This window comes from Mytilus edulis, chromosome 4 (assembly GCF_963676685.1).
Source record: "Mytilus edulis chromosome 4, xbMytEdul2.2, whole genome shotgun sequence".
Classification (NCBI taxonomy): domain Eukaryota; kingdom Metazoa; phylum Mollusca; class Bivalvia; order Mytilida; family Mytilidae; genus Mytilus; species Mytilus edulis.
Genome location: NC_092347.1, coordinates 61,772,462 through 61,793,415, shown reverse-complemented (window position 1 = coordinate 61,793,415; position 20,954 = coordinate 61,772,462). Strand labels below are relative to the sequence as shown.

Below are 20,954 nucleotides of genomic sequence, written 5' to 3'. Positions count from 1 at the left end.
TTGTTGGGTTGCTTCCCCTGAATTGGTAATTTTAAGAAAATTTGGAGCTTTTGATTATTATCTTCAAAATTATTATAGATAGAGATAATCTGTAAACAGCAATAATGTACAGCAAAGTATGACCTACAAATAAGTCGACATAACCAACATAGTTAATTGACCCCTTAAGAAGTTATTGCCCTTTATATTCAATTTTTAACAATTTTCATAAATATTGTAATTTTTTGTAAATTTTTACAAAATATTTTCCTCTGTAACTACTGGGCCAAGGTCATTATAGATAGAAATAATTGTGAGCAGCAAGATAATTCAGTAATGTAAGATCTACAAACACATCACAATCACCAAATCATAATGTTTGTCATGAATCTATCTGTGTCCTTTTTTTAATATGCACATAGACCAAGGTCAATCTAATTAAAATATTGATCTCTGATTTCGTTATACTACATATGATGTTTAACGAAATCAGAGATCACTATTTTAATTAGATTTGACCAAGGTGAGCGACACATGATCTTTAGAGCCTCTAGTTTGTTATTATCTTGAATATTATTGAAGATAAAGATAAACTGTGAACAGCAAAAATGTTCAGCAAAGTAAGATCTACAAAACATTTATATGACCAAAATTGTCAATTTACCAGTTAAGGAGTTATTGCCCTTTAAATACAATTTTACATAACCTTTTCATCAAATTTGCTAACATTTAAAAAATCTTTTCCTCTGAAACTACTGGGCCAAATACCTTCAAATTTCATCTAAATGTTCCTTGGGCTATCTTATTAAAAATTGTATCCTAAGTTTTAATCCATCGACAAACATGGCCGCCATGGCTAAAAATAGAACATAGAGGTCCAATGCATTTTTGGCTTATTTCTCAAAAACTAAAGCTATAAGTGCAAATCTAACATGGGGTAAAATTGTTCAAATTTTCAGACAAACCAAACAACCCAGCAACTTGCTGCCACCAAATTGGTAGTTTTAAGGAAATTTTGCAGTTTTTTATTATTATCTTGAATATTATTATACATAGATATAAACTGTAAACAGCAATAATGTTCAGCAAAGTAAGATCTAAAAAATGTTAAATGTCCAAATTTGTCAATTGATCCCTAAGGATGTACTTAGGAGAAGTTTGGGAAATCGTGTCAAATGTCCAACTCCTTGGTGTTTTCCATACAATACAAGGTAAAATATTTTGCCCCATAACACCCAATTATTTTTTCATATAAGACTAAATAGCCCATGAAAGGTCATTTACAAAAATTTTAGAAGATTATTGATTTTCTTTCTTTTGTTTTGAGACCCAAATAATACCAATGCAAGTATAAGGTAAAAGTCCGAGTCAGCCTTTCACCGCCATATTTTAATTCTCAAATATCTCGAAAAGGAGGTCCATGACCTATTAATTTTTTCAGCTTAATTTTATCCTTAACGATTGCTCTACCAGCTAATAATATCAATTCTAAATTTTTGATTTATTAATTTTCACCTTACCTTACCTAAGTACATCCTTAAGGAGTAATTGCCCTTTAAAGACAATTTTACACAATTTGTTCATCAAGTTTGCTGACATTTAAAAATCTTCTCCTCTGAAACTGTTGTGCCTAATACTTCTTTACTTTGAATGAATGTTCCTTTTAGTAATCTAGTTTATGAATTGTATCCGAATTTTTGATCCATCAACAAACATGGCCGCCATGGCTAAAAATAGAACATAGGGGTGAATTGCATTTTTTTGGCTTATATCTTAGCAACTAAAGCATTTAGAGAAAATCTGACATGGGGTAAAAATGTTCAAAAGGTCAAGATCTATCAGCCCTAACATTTTCCACAAACCGAGCAACCCTTTGTTGGGTTGCTGCTACTAAATTGGTTGTTTTGAGGAAATTTAGCAGTTTTTGGTTATTATCTTGAATATTATTGAAGATAAAGATAAACTGTAAACAGCAAAAATGTTCAGCAAAGTAAAATTTACAAAAAATTATATTACCAAAATTGTTAATTTACCCCTTAAGGTGTTGTTGCCCTTTAAAGACAATTTTACACAATTTGTTCATCAAGTTTGCTAGCATTTAAACATATTTTCCTCTGTAACTACTGGGTCAAGTTCATTATAGATAGAGATAATTGTAAGCAGAAAGATTTTTCAGTAAAGTAAGATCTACAAACACATCACAATCACCAAAACACAATTTTGTCATGAATCCAACTGTGTCTTTTGTTTAATATGCACATATACTAAGGTTAATCTAATTAAAATATTGATCTCTGATTTTGTTATACTACATATGATGTTTAACGAAATCAGAGATCACTATTTTAATTAGATTGGACCAAGGTGAGCGACACATGATCTTTAGAGCCTCTAGTTTGTTATTATCTTGAATATTATTGAAGATAAAGATAAACTGTGAACAGCAAAAATGTTCAGCAAAGTAAGATCTACAAAACATTTATATGACCAAAATTGTCAATTTACCAGTTAAGGAGTTATTGCCCTTTAAATGACAATTTTACATAACCTTTTCATCAAATTTGCTAACATTTAAAAAATCTTTTCCTCTGAAACTACTGGGCCAAATACCTTCAAATTTCATCTAAATGTTCCTTGGGCTATCTAATTAAAAATTGTATCCTAAGTTTTAATCCATCGACAAACATGGCCGCCATGGCTTAAAATAGAACATAGGGGTCCAATGCATTTTTGGCTTATATCTCAAAAACTAAAGCTATAAGTGCAAATCTGACATGGGGTAAAATTGTTCAAATTTTCAGACAAACCAAACAACCCAGCAACTTGCTGCCACCAAATTGGTAGTTTTAAGGAAATTTTGCAGTTTTTTATTATTATCTTGAATATTATTATACATAGATATATACTGTAAACAGCAATAATGTTCAGCAAAGTAAGATCTAAAAAATGTTAAATGTCCAAATTTGTCAATTGATCCCTAAGGATGTACTTAGGAGAAGTTTGGGAAATCGTGTCAAATGTCCAACTCCTTGGTGTTTTCCATACAATACAAGGTAAAATATTTTGCCCCATAACACCCAATTATTTTTTCATATAAGACTAAATAGCTCATGAAAGGTCATTTACAAAAATTTTAGAAGATTATTGATTTTCTTTCTTTTGTTTTGAGACCCAAATAATACCAATGCAAGTATAAGGTAAAAGTCCGAGTCAGCCTTTCACCGCCATATTTTAATTCTCAAATATCTCGAAAAGGAGGTCCATGACCTATTAATTTTTTCAGCTTAATTTTATCCTTAACGATTGCTCTACCAGCTAATAATATCAATTCTAAATTTTTGATTTATTAATTTTCACCTTACCTTACCTAAGTACATCCTTAAGGAGTAATTGCCCTTTAAAGACAATTTTACACAATTTGTTCATCAAGTTTGCTGACATTTAAAAATCTTCTCCTCTGAAACTGTTGTGCCTAATACTTCTTTACTTTGAATGAATGTTCCTTTTAGTAATCTAGTTTATGAATTGTATCCGAATTTTTGATTTATCAACAAACATGGCCGCCATGGCTAAAAATAGAACATAGGGGTGAATTGCATTTTTTTGGCTTATATCTTAGCAACTAAAGCATTTAGAGAAAATCTGACATGGGGTAAAAATGTTCAAAAGGTCAAGATCTATCAGCCCTAACATTTTCCACAAACCGAGCAACCCTTTGTTGGGTTGCTGCTACTAAATTGGTTGTTTTGAGGAAATTTAGCAGTTTTTGGTTATTATCTTGAATATTATTGAAGATAAAGATAAACTGTAAACAGCAAAAATGTTCAGCAAAGTAAAATTTACAAAAAATTATATTACCAAAATTGTTAATTTACCCCTTAAGGTGTTGTTGCCCTTTAAAGACAATTTTACACAATTTGTTCATCAAGTTTGCTAGCATTTAAACATATTTTCCTCTGTAACTACTGGGTCAAGTTCATTATATATAGAGATAATTGTAAGCAGATAGATTGTTCAGTAAAGTAAGATCTACAAACACATCACAATCACCAAAACACAATTTTGTCATGAATCCATCTGTGTCTTTTGTTTAATATGCACATAAACCAAGGTTAATCTAATTAAAATATTGATCTCTGATTTTGTTATACTACATATGAAGTATAACGAAATCGGAGATCATTATTCTAATTAGATTGGACCGAGGTGAGCGACACAGGCTCTTTAGAGCCTCTAGTTTGTTATTATCTTGAATATAATTGAAGATAAAGATAAATTGTAAACAGCAAAAATGTTCAGCAAAGTAAGATCTACTAAAAAATTATATGACCAACATTGTCAATTGACCTCTTAAGGAGTTATTGTCCTTTAATGACAATTGTACACAAGTTGTTTTATGTTTTATAACTTAAAAAAAAATCTTCTCAAATGAATCTAGTATAAAATTCATTTCCTTGTACGTCAAGAAACATAGACACTAGTGTAATTTCACATTGCGATAAGACGTGTCACGGTACTTGTCTATCCCAAATTCATGTATTTGGTTTTGATGTTATATTTGTTATTCTCGTGGGATTTTGTCTGATGCTTGGTCCGTTTCTGTGTGTGTTACATTTTAGTGTTGTATCGTTGTTCTCCTTTTATATTTAATGCGTTTCCCTCGGTTTTAGTTTGTTACCACGATTTTGTTTTTTTCCATGGATTGATGAGTTTTGAACAGCGGTATACTACTGTTGCCTTTATTTGGCTAAAATGGAACATATGGGTAAAAAGCAAAAATAATCATTGATGAAAGATTTAAGCCACAAAAAAAAATAACAGGTGAGCGATTCAGGCTCTTGAGAGCCTCTTGTTTTAGTATAGAACCACTTATTAAGACCTAGCCAGGACGAAAATACAAGAACATAGTATATATTTGAAACAAAATTGTTCCTATACTATGTACATAGCTGTAAAATTCGAATTCAACATTTTGCCTATCACTTGTAGTTTTTTTAAAGTGACGATTTTTGACCAATTTCCGTATTTTTCTACTACCTTGAAACTACTATACATAGACAGAGATATAGATACCTGCAAATATTTAGATTGATAGTATATATTTTTAAAAAAAATCTAGATTTTTCTCTCTAAAAATACAATGCAAGTAAGTTACCCATTTTCATCTTTGAAATACTCAGTAATATTATTAATACAGTATTATAATTCCCTCTGATAAAACCTTGGTATTAAAATCTCATAGTAATGGTCATACCAAATTTTTTCCTTGCTGCTGCAAATTTATTTGTAGGGTGATGAGCTCATTCTGATAGAGTGAGTATTTAAATTAATTAATTAAAAAAACAGGGATATAGGGATTAATTGTCATAACTTTTACTATATTACCAGGTTGTACCTACCTCACTTAAGCTCTATAGTTTTAAAGGGTGAATAATTAGAATTTTTAAAAAGTACCAGGGTCATTTCAAAGGTCGACAAATTGTGAATCAGCGCTTTATGTTAAAGCACTGATATATGACACATGTCCTATTTATAGAGAAATGTGAAACATGCATTATATCATTAAGCACACAATCACTACACACTTTCTAACAGAATTCAATACTCAGTTATTGACCTTAATTATATTTATCAACCAGTTTAGTGCATTTTGTATGAAACTGTCCCTTTATTTAAAAAGGCAAAACTGGTCCATTACAGAATAACAAAGCATTAAGAGTAAAAAGGGCTCATATATGAATAAACAGGGCCATTGTGAAAAAGAGCCTATATGAAAAAAATCACGGCCATTATGAATAATTAGGGCTATTACTGATTTTCAGTTGTTATCAATTCATAAACATTTCTGGAGAAAAGAAACATCCGGAAATTAAAAGTACCAAAGATTCATGACCTATATTTATTGACCAAGTTGTCTAATTAATAATTACTTAATGAATTCCATAGTGTGTATCAATTTATTTAAATTTGAGCTTTAAACTCCAGAATGAAATCTTGTATATTGTATGCCACAAATTGCTTTGAATGGACAACACAATATAATTATATTTACATTTACACGTTATTCCATCACATCACTTTAAAAGTTTCTTTTTGATATTAAGTTTAGTTGATAAAAGTGTTAAGAAATTGGTGTTTTCAAATTGACCCTGTCATTTGTCATCGGTCAGTAATAATGGCCTCGGTATTGCCTCGTGTCATTAAGGTTGCAGTCTTGTAATTGACTGCTCCATAGGCTTACATGTTAAACAGCGGATCTTTGAAATTAAAAAAAATTAAAAATGTTACATAGAAAAAAAAATTCATGTTCATATCATGTATGTACTTATATGAAATTGTGAATTAATCGAGAAAAAAAGTGAGTCATGCCACGAAGAATAAAAAGTTACGTAATCCTGAAGTCAAAACATTTTTTTTCTACTTTCTGTTTGCTGTTTTTACTAGGCCGCACCACTTCCAGTAAACATGATATCCTTCCATTTTCCTGGATTGATGTTCCCAAAAGATGCAAGATCTTTTTTTAAATCTATTATATGTTTCAATACAGCATAAACCTATAATCAAACAGAAAAAAATGAGTCTAGAAAAAAATTCAGAAAAAATGGACTATTTTGTTTCCCTCCATGTTTTGACATGCACCGGAAACTGGAGTTGTAATACAAGACTGGTACCTTAAGGCATCTTCGAAAAAATTTCAAATAATTGATAGAGGTTTACTCACGTTATCAGATAATGCAGTACAAGTGTAACGTTATTGATTTATCAAGGGGCATATCTCTTGGAAGACAAATTTAAAGTGAAATCGCTCAAATTAGAACTGGATCTCTGCTGAAATATATTGGTCTCAGATCAGTGTTTATGGGTCATTATTTCAAATTTCGAACGATTCTGTTTATAGAGGACTAATGCATCTTACAAACTTTACATGAACCATCCTATGTATGCTGCAGTATTATAAATGATAGAGTAAGTCAATCTTTATCATTGTCTAGATAAAGGCAACAGTAGTATACCGCTGTTCAAAATTCATAAATCGATGAAGAAAAAACAAATCCGGGTTACAAACTAAAACTGAGGAAAACGTATCAAACATAAGAGAAACAACAGAAACACAACATTTAACTGTAACACACACAGAAACGAACTATAATATAACAATGGCCATTTTCCTGACTTGGTACAGGGAATTTTAAGAAAAAAATGATTGGTTGAACCTGGTTTTGTGGCATGCCAAACCTCCCGCTAGAAATATAGATCTTGAAAGCCGTTATAGTGATCTTAACGGGATTGGGATGGAAAAGTCAACCAACTGTTCTTTTTATATAAATACATGTAGTAAGATGACCTCTTTATATAGTTGGAAGTAAATGATGTGTTTAATCAGCAGCATATTTCTATTCCATTCAAAACTGTAGATACCTGCAGGTATTTTGATTACATATTAATTTAAAATCAAGATTTTCAAGATATGAAAATGAAAGTTACACTTATTAAAGGCTGATCATAGCTTAGTCCGACAATGTTAGTTATTCTGTTAAGAAGCTTGTTATCAAAATGTCTCATTGTAATCTTAACACTAAATTTTGATTTTCCTGGCGTATTATGAGCTACAATGTATATACAGGGACATATCTTACAAAGGCTTACTGAATAATATCAGTTTGCACGGAATGAGGAACAACAATTAAACGCTTTTCCTTGGCTGTGTGTTTTTGCTGAAATTTACTGATTTTTTTTTATCATGGATTAATAATTCAAATCCTTTGATTTTTTTTATTTCATAGATCTGGAAAGACAAAAGTGAAATGAACCAAATTTGAACAATATGGAATTAGGTAAAAGTATGTCAAAGTCAGAAGTTATATATATACAGGTTACTCACTAACTCTATAATAAACAATAAATTATATTTCCCAAATACTACTCATGTCTATGTTAATATAAACAGATGAGCTAAAAAAAAAAAAAAAGGGGGGTTATATTTTTAGAGCAGCTTATCTTTAGAGTGTGAATTTGTTGGATATTTTTGTCTTTTGTTAAGTAAGATTGCTGATATGATTCAAGTTCGATTGACAACTGTCACCAAGACAATATTAGACTATAATCTCAGTTTTATTGGGACAAAATAATCTACCCTTTGCATATGATTAAAATACGGAACGTGTGTCCACTATTCGCTTAAGCTAAGGTGCATGGAATCTATTTTTAATCAGATTGTAACCTTCGAATTAAGTAGTTTAGCAAACAGTTTATTTCACATCTTAATACACTAGTCAGTACACAATTATTGACCTTAAAGTAATAGTTATGTAAAATTTTTGATACATGTATGTAGAAATGATAAGTTTTAGATTTATCAAACAATTATTTCTTATGTAAACTTAATGGAATTATTATGCAACTAATGTCTTAAAGAGGATTACAAAGATTTTTTTGTACGAAATTATTTTGTTTAAAAAAATGTCTAGTAGGGATATTTCATTTCTTAAACCAGTGCAATAATTACATCTGTAAGTAATCCCCAAAAGAGGGACGAAAGATACCCATGGGACAGTCAAACTCATAAATCAACAATAAACTGACAACGCCATGGCAAAAAATGAAAAAGACAAACAGAAAAACAATAGTACTCATGACACAACATAGAAAACTAATGAATAAGCAACTAGAACCCCACCAGAAACTAGGGGTGATCTTAAATGTTCCGGAAGGGTAAGTAGATCCTGCACCCGTCGTGTTGCTTATGTGATAACAAATCCGGTAAATAGTCTAATTTGGTAGGTAACATTCATGAAAGGGAAGAGGATTGTAGTTACGACGTAAGGAACATATCTGATATCATTTGTGAAACTGTTATTCCATAACGGTCAAACAACTCGTGATGGCGTCCGTAAAATTTACGAAGGGATAGTTTCAACTTCACCACTTGGAACTCTTGTTTAAGTAGCTCCTTTGTGAGCAGCAACCCTCTATCATGAAAATCATGATAGTAAATGCAAGCACGGGGATATCGTATCAATTGGGAGATATATACCCCGTATGCAGGTGCTGCTGGAATGTTGCTAGTTCACAATTGGAAAGCTAAAATCATCTCTTTTGTCGTAAAGTTTTGTTTTCAACCGACCCTCATTGTCAATTTTTAGATGTAAGTCGAGATATGGGGCCGACTTAACATAATTTAGGTAACGATTATCAGTGAAGAATTATCTATTAAGTCCAGGGTCATTTAAAATGTCAACGAGTTGTGAAACATGATCGATACGTGATAATTGTCCTATTTATAGAAAAATGTGAATCAAACATGTGAAATAATAACTAGCAGGTCAGTGTATTTTCGATTTAGACGAGAACACGGTACCAACATGGATGTTGTACAAGTGAAAGTTTTGATTCTTTTTGGACTCTTTGTGGCTACGTTTCTTTTTGGATTTATTCCTGTGAAATGTATCTATCATTATAGAAAAAACTTAGAAACATCAAGAGTGTATCGACGTATATTAAGTACTCTCAGCTGTTTTTCTGCAGGTGTATTCATGGCTACATGTCTGTTGGATCTACTCCCTGAAACAATAGAGGCTTTAGAACCGCATATCAAGGAATCTACGAAATTCAAGCATTACCCTGTGGCTCAGTTTATAATGATTATGGGGCTAATGCTAATGTTAACAGTGGAACAATGTGTTATGACTTACCAAGAAAAACGAGGAAGAACTAGCCATGACTCAATTGATACGATGAGAATGGAAGCGATCAAAACCGAAAGAACCGTTTTATCAAGCAAAGATGATTTTCGCATATCATATATCTCTTCATCAGGTGTCGAAATAGACGACCCTGCAGGAGAGAAGATATCAAAAGACTGTGAAAGCTGTGTTACTCTGTCGGTGAAGAACTCTGAAACAAAAAGTTCCACTTTGAGATCTATCTTGCTGTTGGTAGCTTTATCTTTGCATTCTGTTTTCGAAGGAATAGCTGGCGGACTAGAGAAACAGACCACTGATGTAGTTGAAATTTTTATTGGCATCAGTATTCACAAAGTGATTGTTGCCTTCAGTTTAGGTATGGCATTAAGCCAAAGCGAACTTACATTTTGGGCACAGATACGATCTATTGTTACTTTCGCCTTAGCCTCGCCGATCGGGATGGTTATTGGTTTGTTAATTGTTGAATATGGTCAAGGAACGACATCTTCTTTAGCAGAGGGGATCTTGCAAGGAATAGCTTGTGGAACATTTTTGTATGTTACATTCTTTGAAATACTTCAACATGAATTAAGCAAACCAGACATTCGGTTAATTAAAACTTTATTTTTATTTCTTGGATTTATATTCATGTCAGGTTTATTTTTGATACATGACCATGATGAACACTAATTGTTAGACTTTTTATATATGTAACTTTAAACTGTTATTTGATAATTTAACTGACCTAGTTTTAAACGTTTGACAGTTTAAACTTTAGATAATCTTTGAAATTGTTTTCGTAACTCATAAAAAGAACACATACACCGAGTTGAAAGTGTAAATAGATATCCCATGATTTTTTTTTTATATATATTTTGTATAAGTTTATGTTATTATGTTTTGCTTTTGTGCTACATCTACTTATATGTGTGCATCAATTACTCATGACTTGATAAAACAAGTGCTGTTAAGTTTTTTAAGAGGTGATATGATAAATCCTTTGTAATAAGATTTAGTCATTGTCATAAGATTTATTCATTGTCATAAGGAAAAAAAACCATCATTATAAGAGTTAACAATTGTCATAAGAATAAAATTATTGTCATTAGAAAAGTCATTGTCATAAAAGAACATTCATTGTCATTAGAAAAACATCGTTGTGTGTATAAAATGTATTGATGCTTTGTCATTGTATGATATCACACCAATGTTGTTGTTTTTGTTTTTATGTTGTATATGTATTTGTATAAATTGATGAACGTGCAAGGTCCAAGTAAATAATGATATAACAATTGATTTTTTGCAATAAAATGAAACTTTTGATCTAAAAGTGTTGTCTTGCGAAAGTCTGATATGAAAAAAGAAGATGTGGTGTTATTGTCAATGACACAACTCTTCACATGAGATCAAATGACATAGAAAGTAACAGATATATAAGTCACCGTACGGCCTTCAACAATGAACAAAACCCATATGTTCTGTTTTATGTCTTTATTTGTTATTTCCATATTAAGGTTATTGTAGCTGTCGTATATGTTTACATTTTGCATTTGGCAAAATAATATTATTTTGACTGCATCAATTGAGCATCGGCAAAGGATAAAGAATGAATTATTTCTACACAATTACAAGCTAATGAAGGGAGGTAGGAATTGAACAACACAATACAAAAAAGACATTTACAGGACAACATAGGGTCTTTACCAATGTTCATTGTTGGTTTCGTATGTCAAAGATGATTTTCGCACATCATATATTTCTTCATCAGGTGTCGAAGTAGACGACCCTGCAGGAGAGAAGATATCAAAAGACTGTGAGAGCTGTGTTACTCTGTCGGTGAAGAACTCTGAAACAAAAAGTTCCACTTTGAGATCTGTCTTGTTGTTGGTAGCTTTATCTTTGCATTCTATTTTCGAAGGAATAGCTGGCGGACTAGAGAAACAGACCACTGATGTAGTTGAAATTTTTATTGGCATCAGTATTCACAAAGTGATTGTTGCCTTCAGTTTAAGTATGGCTTTAAGCCAAAGCGAACTTACATTTGGGGCACAGATACGATCTATTGTTACTTTCGCCTTAGCCTCGCCGATCGGGATGGTTATTGGTTTGTTAATTGTTGAATATGGTCAAGGAACGACATCTTCTTTAGCAGAGGGGATCTTGCAAGGAGTAGCTTGTGGAACATTCGTGTATGTCACATTCTTTGAAATACTTCAACATGAATTTAGCAAACCAGACATTCGGTTAATTAAAACTGTATTTTTATTTCTTGGATTTATGTGTATGTCAGGTTTATTTTTGATACATGACCATGATGAACACTTATTGTTAGACACTTTTAACTGTTATTTGATTATTTAACTGATCTAGATTTTAACGTTTGACATTTTAAATATAGATAGTTTTTGAAATTGTTATTTGACCTGATAAAAAGAACCAAATCACTACTTTCCTTTAAAATTCTGGACCCAATTTTTTTTTACAGTGTAATTTCACCCAACCCCCACCTCCTACTTGCATTTTGAGGCATTAAACATGGAGAAATAAATTTGGAAGGGGTATTAAAATTAATGGGAAGTAACGAACAACGAAAATCAAGGAGAATCAAGGGACGACAATAGTGGTCTTGGACCACAATAATACCACTGATATTTCATCTCAATTAAGAAAATGATGCGTTTATCTTTTCATAGCGACTGATAAAGGAATTATAGAACACGTTTTGTATGATTCATTTTTTTAAAGTTTGCCATATAAGGGGAGAAAACAAAAAAAAACCTTTACTTTCATACAGGAAGGTGTAGGACATTGACCTATTTTGTTTTATAGCAAAAACGTTTCGCATGAACTTATTTTTTTCCTGTAAGCACATTATAATAATTATCAAAATGGCATTTTCATTTATAATCTATTTATAAACTATTATAATAAATCTGACAATTTTACAAAATCGTTAGTTTGAGAGAAAATTGCTGTTACGGCATTTTTTTTTAATTTTTTTTTATGAAAAAAGCTACATTAAACTTTTTGAACGTGTGACTATGTTATTTATGTAGATACAAATTTAACCTCAGACTGAACCTATCTAATGATGGTACTTCAGCTTATATTACCAATACCACATGGTGTAGATCAACAACAATTTCTAACGGTCATTTAAGAATAATACCATTTGAATTGTAAGGGACACAACTGATACAGCCATGTGTAGATCATATTTCAGTTGTCATTGTCAGAAAGTTGAATAGTTCAGGAAAGAACTTATAGTGATAAAAAGTTGTCCCATTTACACACTAGATTGTCCTGCCTGTGGAATTCATTGATGATAATTGAATTCTATGTTGAATCTATAACACAGGTCCTCAATGCTCTTCAACTTTGTACTTATTTGGCTTAATATCTATTTTCATCTGAGCGTCACTGATGAGACATTGATTGTTTAGTCTTAGATGCATGATTTTTTTTATTAGTTGTTAGTGGCTTTGAACTAGCTGTCAGGTAACTGCGAGTACTCTCAGATCTGTTCATTGTGTCTTTTTGTGTCTGGATGTATAAGTACCCCGCCACGTCCACTTGTATTTTTGTCCATATGAGTTAAGCCTTTTGCAACTGATTTTATAGTTCGTTCTTATGTTGTACTGTTATACTACTGTCCCAGGTTAGGGGAGGGTTGGGATCCCGCTAACATGCTTAACCCCGCCACATTATTTATGTATGTGCCTGTCCCAAGTCAGGAGCCTGTAATTCAGTGGTTGTCGTTTGTTTATGTGTTACATATTTGTTTTTCGTTCATTTTTTTTATATATAAATAAGGCCGTTAGTTTTCTCGTTCGAATTGTTTTACATTGTCTTATCGGGGCATTTTATAGCTGACTGTGCGATATGTGCTTTCCTCATTGTTGAAGGCCGTACGGTGACCTATAGTAGTTAATGTCTGTGTCATTTTGGTCTCTTGTGGACAGTTGTCTCATTGGCAATCATACCACATCTTCTTTTTATAGGTACTGTACTTTACTGTATTCGACTAGGTCTCGTTTTTACTTCTTAAGTCTGATTCAGTACTTGATCTTGGTATAGTCTGAAACAGTCTCGACCAAGGCTCGACCAGTTTCGACTTAGTCTTGACCTTGAAATTAAGTCTTGACTGGTCTGATTCAGCCCGTATAGATCTCACAAAATTCCAGTTTTTTTGGTAGTTTTGTTCATTGCTGTGAAATAAAAGAATTCAATAAATAAAACTGTGACAAAATTGACAAAATCTAAATTCAGATTGTAATTTTTAATTATTTCTACATCTTCAAATCAACTTGGATTTTCGTAAAACTCTACAGTTATCTCAATTGTACTATGATCTCACAGATTGACAGGTTGTTTGATAGTTTGATTTATCTGACGATAATGGCTTATTTCCTATCTAGTCACTGTATAAGCTATAATTTATTGTGATATTGGTCAATAAATCCGAATTTGAAATTGACGCTAAAAATGGGGGCCATTTTAGGACCTTACCGAACATACTCCTTTGAGGATATAATCAATAGCCTAGGTAAAAAAAAAAGCTTGAATATTCAATCGTACCCAATTTAATTAGTCTACATCAAATGTGTTTATTACCTTTTCAAATTAACTAGGATTTTCAAAAACACTTTACAGCTATATTAGTTATATCAATATAGTACTGAATCCAAGTCGTTATGTAGTTTGTCGTATTGCTGTCAAATTTGAGGATTAAATTAATCAAGGTATAAAAAAAGCTAGAATTTGCAGTTCGTACTAGATTCAGATGGTACAGTTCAATTTTTGTTATAATTTTTTTTCAAATCAAATTGGATCTTCATCAAACTATGTTTGCACCTGTCCTAAGTCAGGAATCTTATGAACAGTAGTTGTCGTGTGTTTATGAAGATCATATGTGTTTCTTGTTTTTCCTTTCTTTTTATATAGATTAGACCGTTGTTTTTCTCGTTTGAATAGTTTTACACTTGTTATTTTTTGGGGCCCTTTATAGCTTTCTGTTCGGTGTGAGCCAAGGCTCCGTGTTGAAGGCCGTACCTTGCCTTAAAACAGTTTACTTTTATAAATTGTTACTTGGATTGAGAGTTGTCTCATTGGCACTCATACTAGCTATATTAGTTGTATTTTAATCTTATTGGATTTCATTCGTTAAGTAGTTTGGTGTATTGCTGTCAAATTTAAGGATTAAATTGAGCTAAGTCAAAAAGCTAGAATTTGCAGTTCAGACTAAATTCAGAGAGTACACTTTAATTTTTTTTTTTAACTTTTTCGAATCAACATGGATTTTCATCAAACTATACAGTTATCTTGGTTATATATTGATCTAACTGAATCACAGGTTGTTATTTTGTTTATCATATTGCTGCCAAATGTAAGAGTTTTATCAATCAAAGTAAAAAAATCTAGAATCTGCAGTTTGGTGTTTTTTTCCCGCCATGTCGTTGACATTCGTGTTTGTATTGTGTTATCATATAACCATCATCAATTTTTTTATTTTTATTTTTTTAGCTTGTTAACTGAAAAAATTACTAATTTGAAATGAAAATTGAGTATACAAAAATTGGTTATCTGAACGAATAGTGTATGGAATGCATAATTAAAAATAAGAGAGATATCATTGAATCAAATAAAAATTTAATTTACCTACAAAAGAAGTTGATTGATAGAAGATACTATATACATTGTATAAGAGGAAACGGATAGACAAAATACCTTAATAATGACCAATCATAGCACAAACAAAAAGTCCACGTACTATCATTACAAATTATTATCCAATGGTGAAAATCATACGAAAACATTGGAACTCTCTGCAAAAAGACAAATAATGCAGTGAAATTTTCACCAAATCATCTATCACAGCATAAGCGCAACAAACTGATCCCAGGAAATTAAAAAATACCCATTCGAAATCAACGTAGAAGTTAGAAGACCTTTGAAAAGCCGGACCCATGTTTAAACAAGTAAAACAAAATATCCGTAAACTCTGTTAAAATTTTGAATTATAGGCAGCAAACATAAGTTAGCAAAAACGATGGACAGTCTTGATATTCAATACGTATGTTGGTTGAAGGTACCGCATTTCATAATAATAAAATTATCCTGCGAATGATATGAATATGAAATATCATGTATGCTTGCCAATGAGACAATTTCTTTTAATCAAAAACCAAATGTCATAAATGTCAGCATTCTTGGTCACAGTATGGCGTTGCAAATGGAGTCTTAGCATAAAGTAAGCTGAATGACCTCAAATTGACCTCAAACTGTTACGATCGTAGTCAGCAAAAAAAAATCCATGCTCCTGATTTGGACCGGTATGTTAAGTATACATGTATAAGCAGGAAACTGAATGTTTTCGTGGGATCCAAACCCATTTGTGGAACAGGGTTTTACGACACAGCATAAATTGATTAGCAAATAGCTTTTCTTTGAGGTTTCATTTTCAGCGATATATGATGGCACTCTATTTGGCTAACTTATATCTGAATCATTTTATTTTGTCTTATTTGTAGAAATGAACATTCCACAATCCATGCAACAAATTGTTTTTCTTGCTCTAAAAGTAATGTTTTTTTAAACAAAAATAAAATAGAATAATTTAGGGATTCAAGTCAAATACTGCATATACCAATAAACCCCCTACAAGTGTCATCGTTTGGTACTGAGTAGTTTGACCTTTCACCTTGGAAAAATGAAAGCTTACACCAGCCAAAATTGAATATTGAAATTAAAATAGTCTTTTATATATCTCATAAGTTTATATTTAACACCACTCTCAACATGTCAATATCTCATAAGTTTATATTTAACACCACTCTCAACATGCCAAAATTGTCACGATTTCAAATAAAAAGAAAATATTATCCTTCACACACAATGGCCGTGAAAACACTGAGATATTATTTCTAAGTTAACTCAGTTGAAATAATAATTAGAATGAAAAGAACTAGGGTTCACGTATTGATTTTTTTCGTATGAAATGACTTTCCCCCCTTTTCTTACAAATTTTAAGTCCTTTCTGCTCTATTATAACTCCTTGAGGTCCATTGTGCTACATCGTGCTCCTTTGTGCACAAGTCGTTTAAAGATAGCTGAAAAGATGGATGAAAATCAAAGTTTATTCGAAAAAGTTATAAAATTTTAAAAATAACACCTTTCTTTCGTTTAAACAAGAATTGTATATTATAATCATGATAATAGAATTTTCATTGCAATCCCTGAACACCTTTCAAAAAAGGAAAATGTAACCCAAAGTTACAGTAAAATGTAATTTTAATCAAATTCAAATATTTTTTGTCAAATTTAAATGCATGGCATACAAGAAGCACTTAAATAATATGTGCAAAGCTCTAAAATTATCCCACTTAAAAAAAATCCCAAATTTCGTATCAAAATAGACACCTAAATAATATACAAATCTTACACTTTTTTGTTTTAAGATAGAAAATACAATGTATAATGCGGATATAATACATAAAATTGAGAATGGAAATGGGGGGTGTGTCAAAGAGACAACAACCCGACCATAGAAAAAAACAACAGCAGAAGGTCACCAACAGGTCTTCAACGTAGCGAGAAAATCCCGCACCCGGAGGCGTCCTTCAGCTGGCCCCTAAACAAATATATACTAGTTTAGTGATAATGAACGCCATACTAATTTCCAAATTGAACACAAGAAACTAAAATTAAATTATTCAAGACTAACAAAGGCCAGAGGCTCCTGACTTGGGACAGGCGCAAAAATGCGGCGGGGTTAAACATGTGAGATCTCAACCCTCCCCCTATACCTCTAGCCCATGTAGAAAAGTAAATGCATAACAATACGCACATTTAAAATTCAGTTCAAGAGAAGTCCGAGTCTGATGTCAGAAGATGAAACCAAAGAAAATAAACAAAATGACAATAATACATAAATAACAACAGACTACTAGCAGTTAACTGACATGCCAGCTCCAGACTTCAATTAAGCTGATTGAAAGATTATGATTTTATCTTATGAATATCAGGCACAACCCTTCCCGTTAGGGGTTTAGTAGCATACCATCATAACATATATGAGAAGAACATAACCCGTTTCAGGCTTTAAACATATTAGCTGGCTATGTTTTCAGATTTATTTTTCATTCTTTAAAGTGTCTTTGATATTTTGCAAACTATGTAATGAATTTCAAAACGTTTTGGCTTGCTACAATATAACTTCTGACACCCCTTTTTTAATTAAGAAAGTGTTCTGCACTGACTGTACATATCATTATAGACCATTATAAAATGGAATCATAAAGAGATGTGGAATCGTAAAAAGAAAACTCAGTAAATGGTATCAACAATTATATATAATGGGTATTTAAGTAAGTATAGTTAGTATATATAACAAAAGAAGATGCGGTATGATTGAAAATGAGACAACTCTCCACAAGAGACCAAAATGACACAGAAATTAAAAACTATAGATCACTGTACAGTCTTCAACAATGAGCAAGGCCCATACCGCATAGTCAGCTATACAAGGCCCCGAAATGACAATGTAAAACAATACAAACGGCCTAATTTATGTACAAAAAATTAACGAAAAACAAATATGTTACACATAAACAAACGACAACCACTGAATAAAGGCTCCTGATTAGCTTCGTTTTTTCTAACTTGTTCTCTTGGTAACGCAATTTGTTTTCAAGATAACAAGGGAACAATTACATCACGTCCACGTCTATATAGCGTTATACTCAATGTTATGTACATTATAGAACATCAACAATAAAGCCATCGCCGCCTTGGACTTTCTTAGAAGAAACACGAGAAACGCACCATGCCATGCCAGCCGAAAATTTTGCTCAGAGCAATTTTATCACATCGGCAAGACCAAACACTGAACAATACATGCAAAGCCGAAATATTTTAAAACTGTGAGACATACAATATATTTGAATGGCACAAAATAAACAACACCAGCGAACCTTACATGCCAGACAGCAATTTATAAGCCAGCATATGAACATTCATTTTTGTAGAAAAACTCATTAACTGAAACCATCTGCCAGATTAGGTTGTGCATGCAGGTTCTATTCAAGACCGCTCTACAGGAACATCACCTATAACCAACGCTTTTTTCCGTGACTGTGTATAAAAGTCATGAGTTTGTTTTTTTAGAATTCTACCAATTCAGATAGATACATATATGATTGCCAGGGGTCTCCTGTTGTTATCCAAGCGGCCTGTTTCTGAAATTAGTTTTAGTCAAGGGCTCAATAGTTAGTCCCACGGAGTTTAAGATTTTAGTGATTTTTATAGTGTTTTGAATATTCTCTTGAAGTTTTGTTTCACCCGTACATTCATGTATTGGTTAATGTTTTTGGCGGGTAAATTCCATGTTCTAATTTATTTACGGGGAAAGTCATAAATTTAAGTAAACAGTATCACTGAACTAGTTGTTTGAAACATAAAATATCTTGACTGTGATCGTATTGATCAGTCTTTTTCTTTTCTTTAGGCAGCTACCATTTGATATTTAGGGGGGGCTAGGATGAAAAAAAATGTCCTGCATATATTTTTACTTGTAGTCTCTGTCATGTCATTTTATCATTTGCTTTTTTTGGTCCTGACATTTTTACATAAATTTTCTTATTGCCTTTTAATGACCTAAAACTCATGTCTTGTCTTGTTTTCAAAGTTTTTACTAGCTCCCCCTAAAAATGAAATGGTAGCTCCCTTATTGACAACACAAATGGCTGACTTTAACTGGGTAGATATTTCTTTAACTTTACACATTGTGAATGGTTAACTTTAATGCCGAGAACGAGTTAAAACAGAAGAAGATTATGTATGTTACGACCTCTTTTAGATATATTTAGGGTACGACAATTTGTTTTTCTGGTGAGGGAATTTCCATTTTCTCGGACGGAATCTATTTTCGCCTGATGGGCCTTTTGTTGAAATTGTTTACTAGTCTGTATTTTGTTCGACAGAATATATATCCCTCCTGTTTATCACTAGATTAATGTCGTTTATTGTTACCAGTCCACAATATATACAAGTCCAAAATCCTCCTTCCAAAAAAACAACATTTTAAATGAGCCAAATGTGCTGATCGAGTTGACCGCTATTAATGCTGTAATTTAAAAATTTAAAATGTAAATCGATAATAGTTTAACCATGCTGAATACTTTCATAAAGTTATTAGTTTTGAAAATTAAAAAAAAATCAAAAGTGTTGTTGAATTTTTAGGAATATTTATAATACTATATTTTGTGCAATGTGTCTTGTACATGTCACAGGTATTTGGGGCATGGACCCCCCTTTTTTGGACCTCACTAAAAAAAATATTGTTTAGTGTTTTTTTTATTTATTTACAATATTCTACAATGTATAAACACATATCAAGTCTCAACAGTCCATTGCTAGTCGATTACAATAACTTTTTTTACTATCCATACGAGCCCAAGTGAATCACTTGGGCTCGTATGGATAGTAAAAAAAGTTATTGTAATCGACTAGCAATGGACTGTTGAGACTTGATATGTGTTTATACATTGTAGAATATTGTAAATAAATAAAAAAAACACTAAACAATATTTTTTTTAGTGAGGTCCAAAAAAGGGGGGTCCATGCCCCAAATACCTGTGGTACATGTAAGCCAAATAGATATGGCTGGGGTTTTATTGTTCTATTCACAGGCACTTGTTTCTGTCAATGTGCGGTTCACCGTTTATTGTTTTATTCACAGGCACTTGTTTCTGTCAATGTGCGGTTCACCGTATGAAAAATTATTATTTTGTGTACTGTCATAGGCGGATCCAGTGGGGCCTGGTACCCCCTTTTGTGGGAAAAATTTGTTTGATTTTATAGGGAATCACTGAAACATGACTGGAGCCCCCTGTAGGTCAGTCAGCAGGCCCGCCTCTTTTGAAAAGTTCTGGTTCCCCCACTGACTGGTATGGAAATAAACCACAAATTGACAGAAACCAGTGCCTGTTGTTCTATTAGTTAATCTTATTGTACAATATGTATGCCAAGCAATATGTGACACAATAATAAAATAGATTGTTATGCCCAGCCATAGAGGAGGGGGCATTAAGTTTTATCCATGTCTGTCTGTACATGTGTAAGTGCGTCTGTTTGTCCCAAATATGGTTTCTGTTCTTAAACTTTATATTACGTAAACAAAGTGTTACAAAACTTATACACAATGCTCTGATTAATCATTTTAAAGTCTTAATTGAAAAAACAAAACAAAGGAGGGGGAGGTATGCCATCTATGCTCCCCTCTGGCTCTGCCAC

At 32.1% G+C, this 20,954-nt stretch overlaps 2 protein-coding genes across 2 annotated transcripts in view; both read left to right on the top strand.

The window, feature by feature from the left end:
- The first annotated feature begins 9,305 nt into the window (after nucleotides 1-9,305).
- LOC139518494 (zinc transporter ZIP1-like) lies at nucleotides 9,306-10,876 on the top strand. Its single transcript, XM_071310005.1, has one exon. The coding sequence runs from the start codon at nucleotides 9,342-9,344 to the stop codon at nucleotides 10,350-10,352; it is 1,011 nt and encodes a 336-aa protein (XP_071166106.1). The 5' UTR covers nucleotides 9,306-9,341; the 3' UTR covers nucleotides 10,353-10,876.
- A 799-nt stretch (nucleotides 10,877-11,675) lies between these two features.
- The window catches only part of LOC139521468 (involucrin-like), a 32,384-nt gene continuing 23,105 nt past the window's right edge, over nucleotides 11,676-20,954 (top strand). The window contains exon 1 of the mRNA XM_071314942.1: nucleotides 11,676-11,851. Coding sequence (XP_071171043.1) covers nucleotides 11,676-11,851 — 176 coding nt within the window. The remainder of the gene's footprint in view (nucleotides 11,852-20,954) is intronic.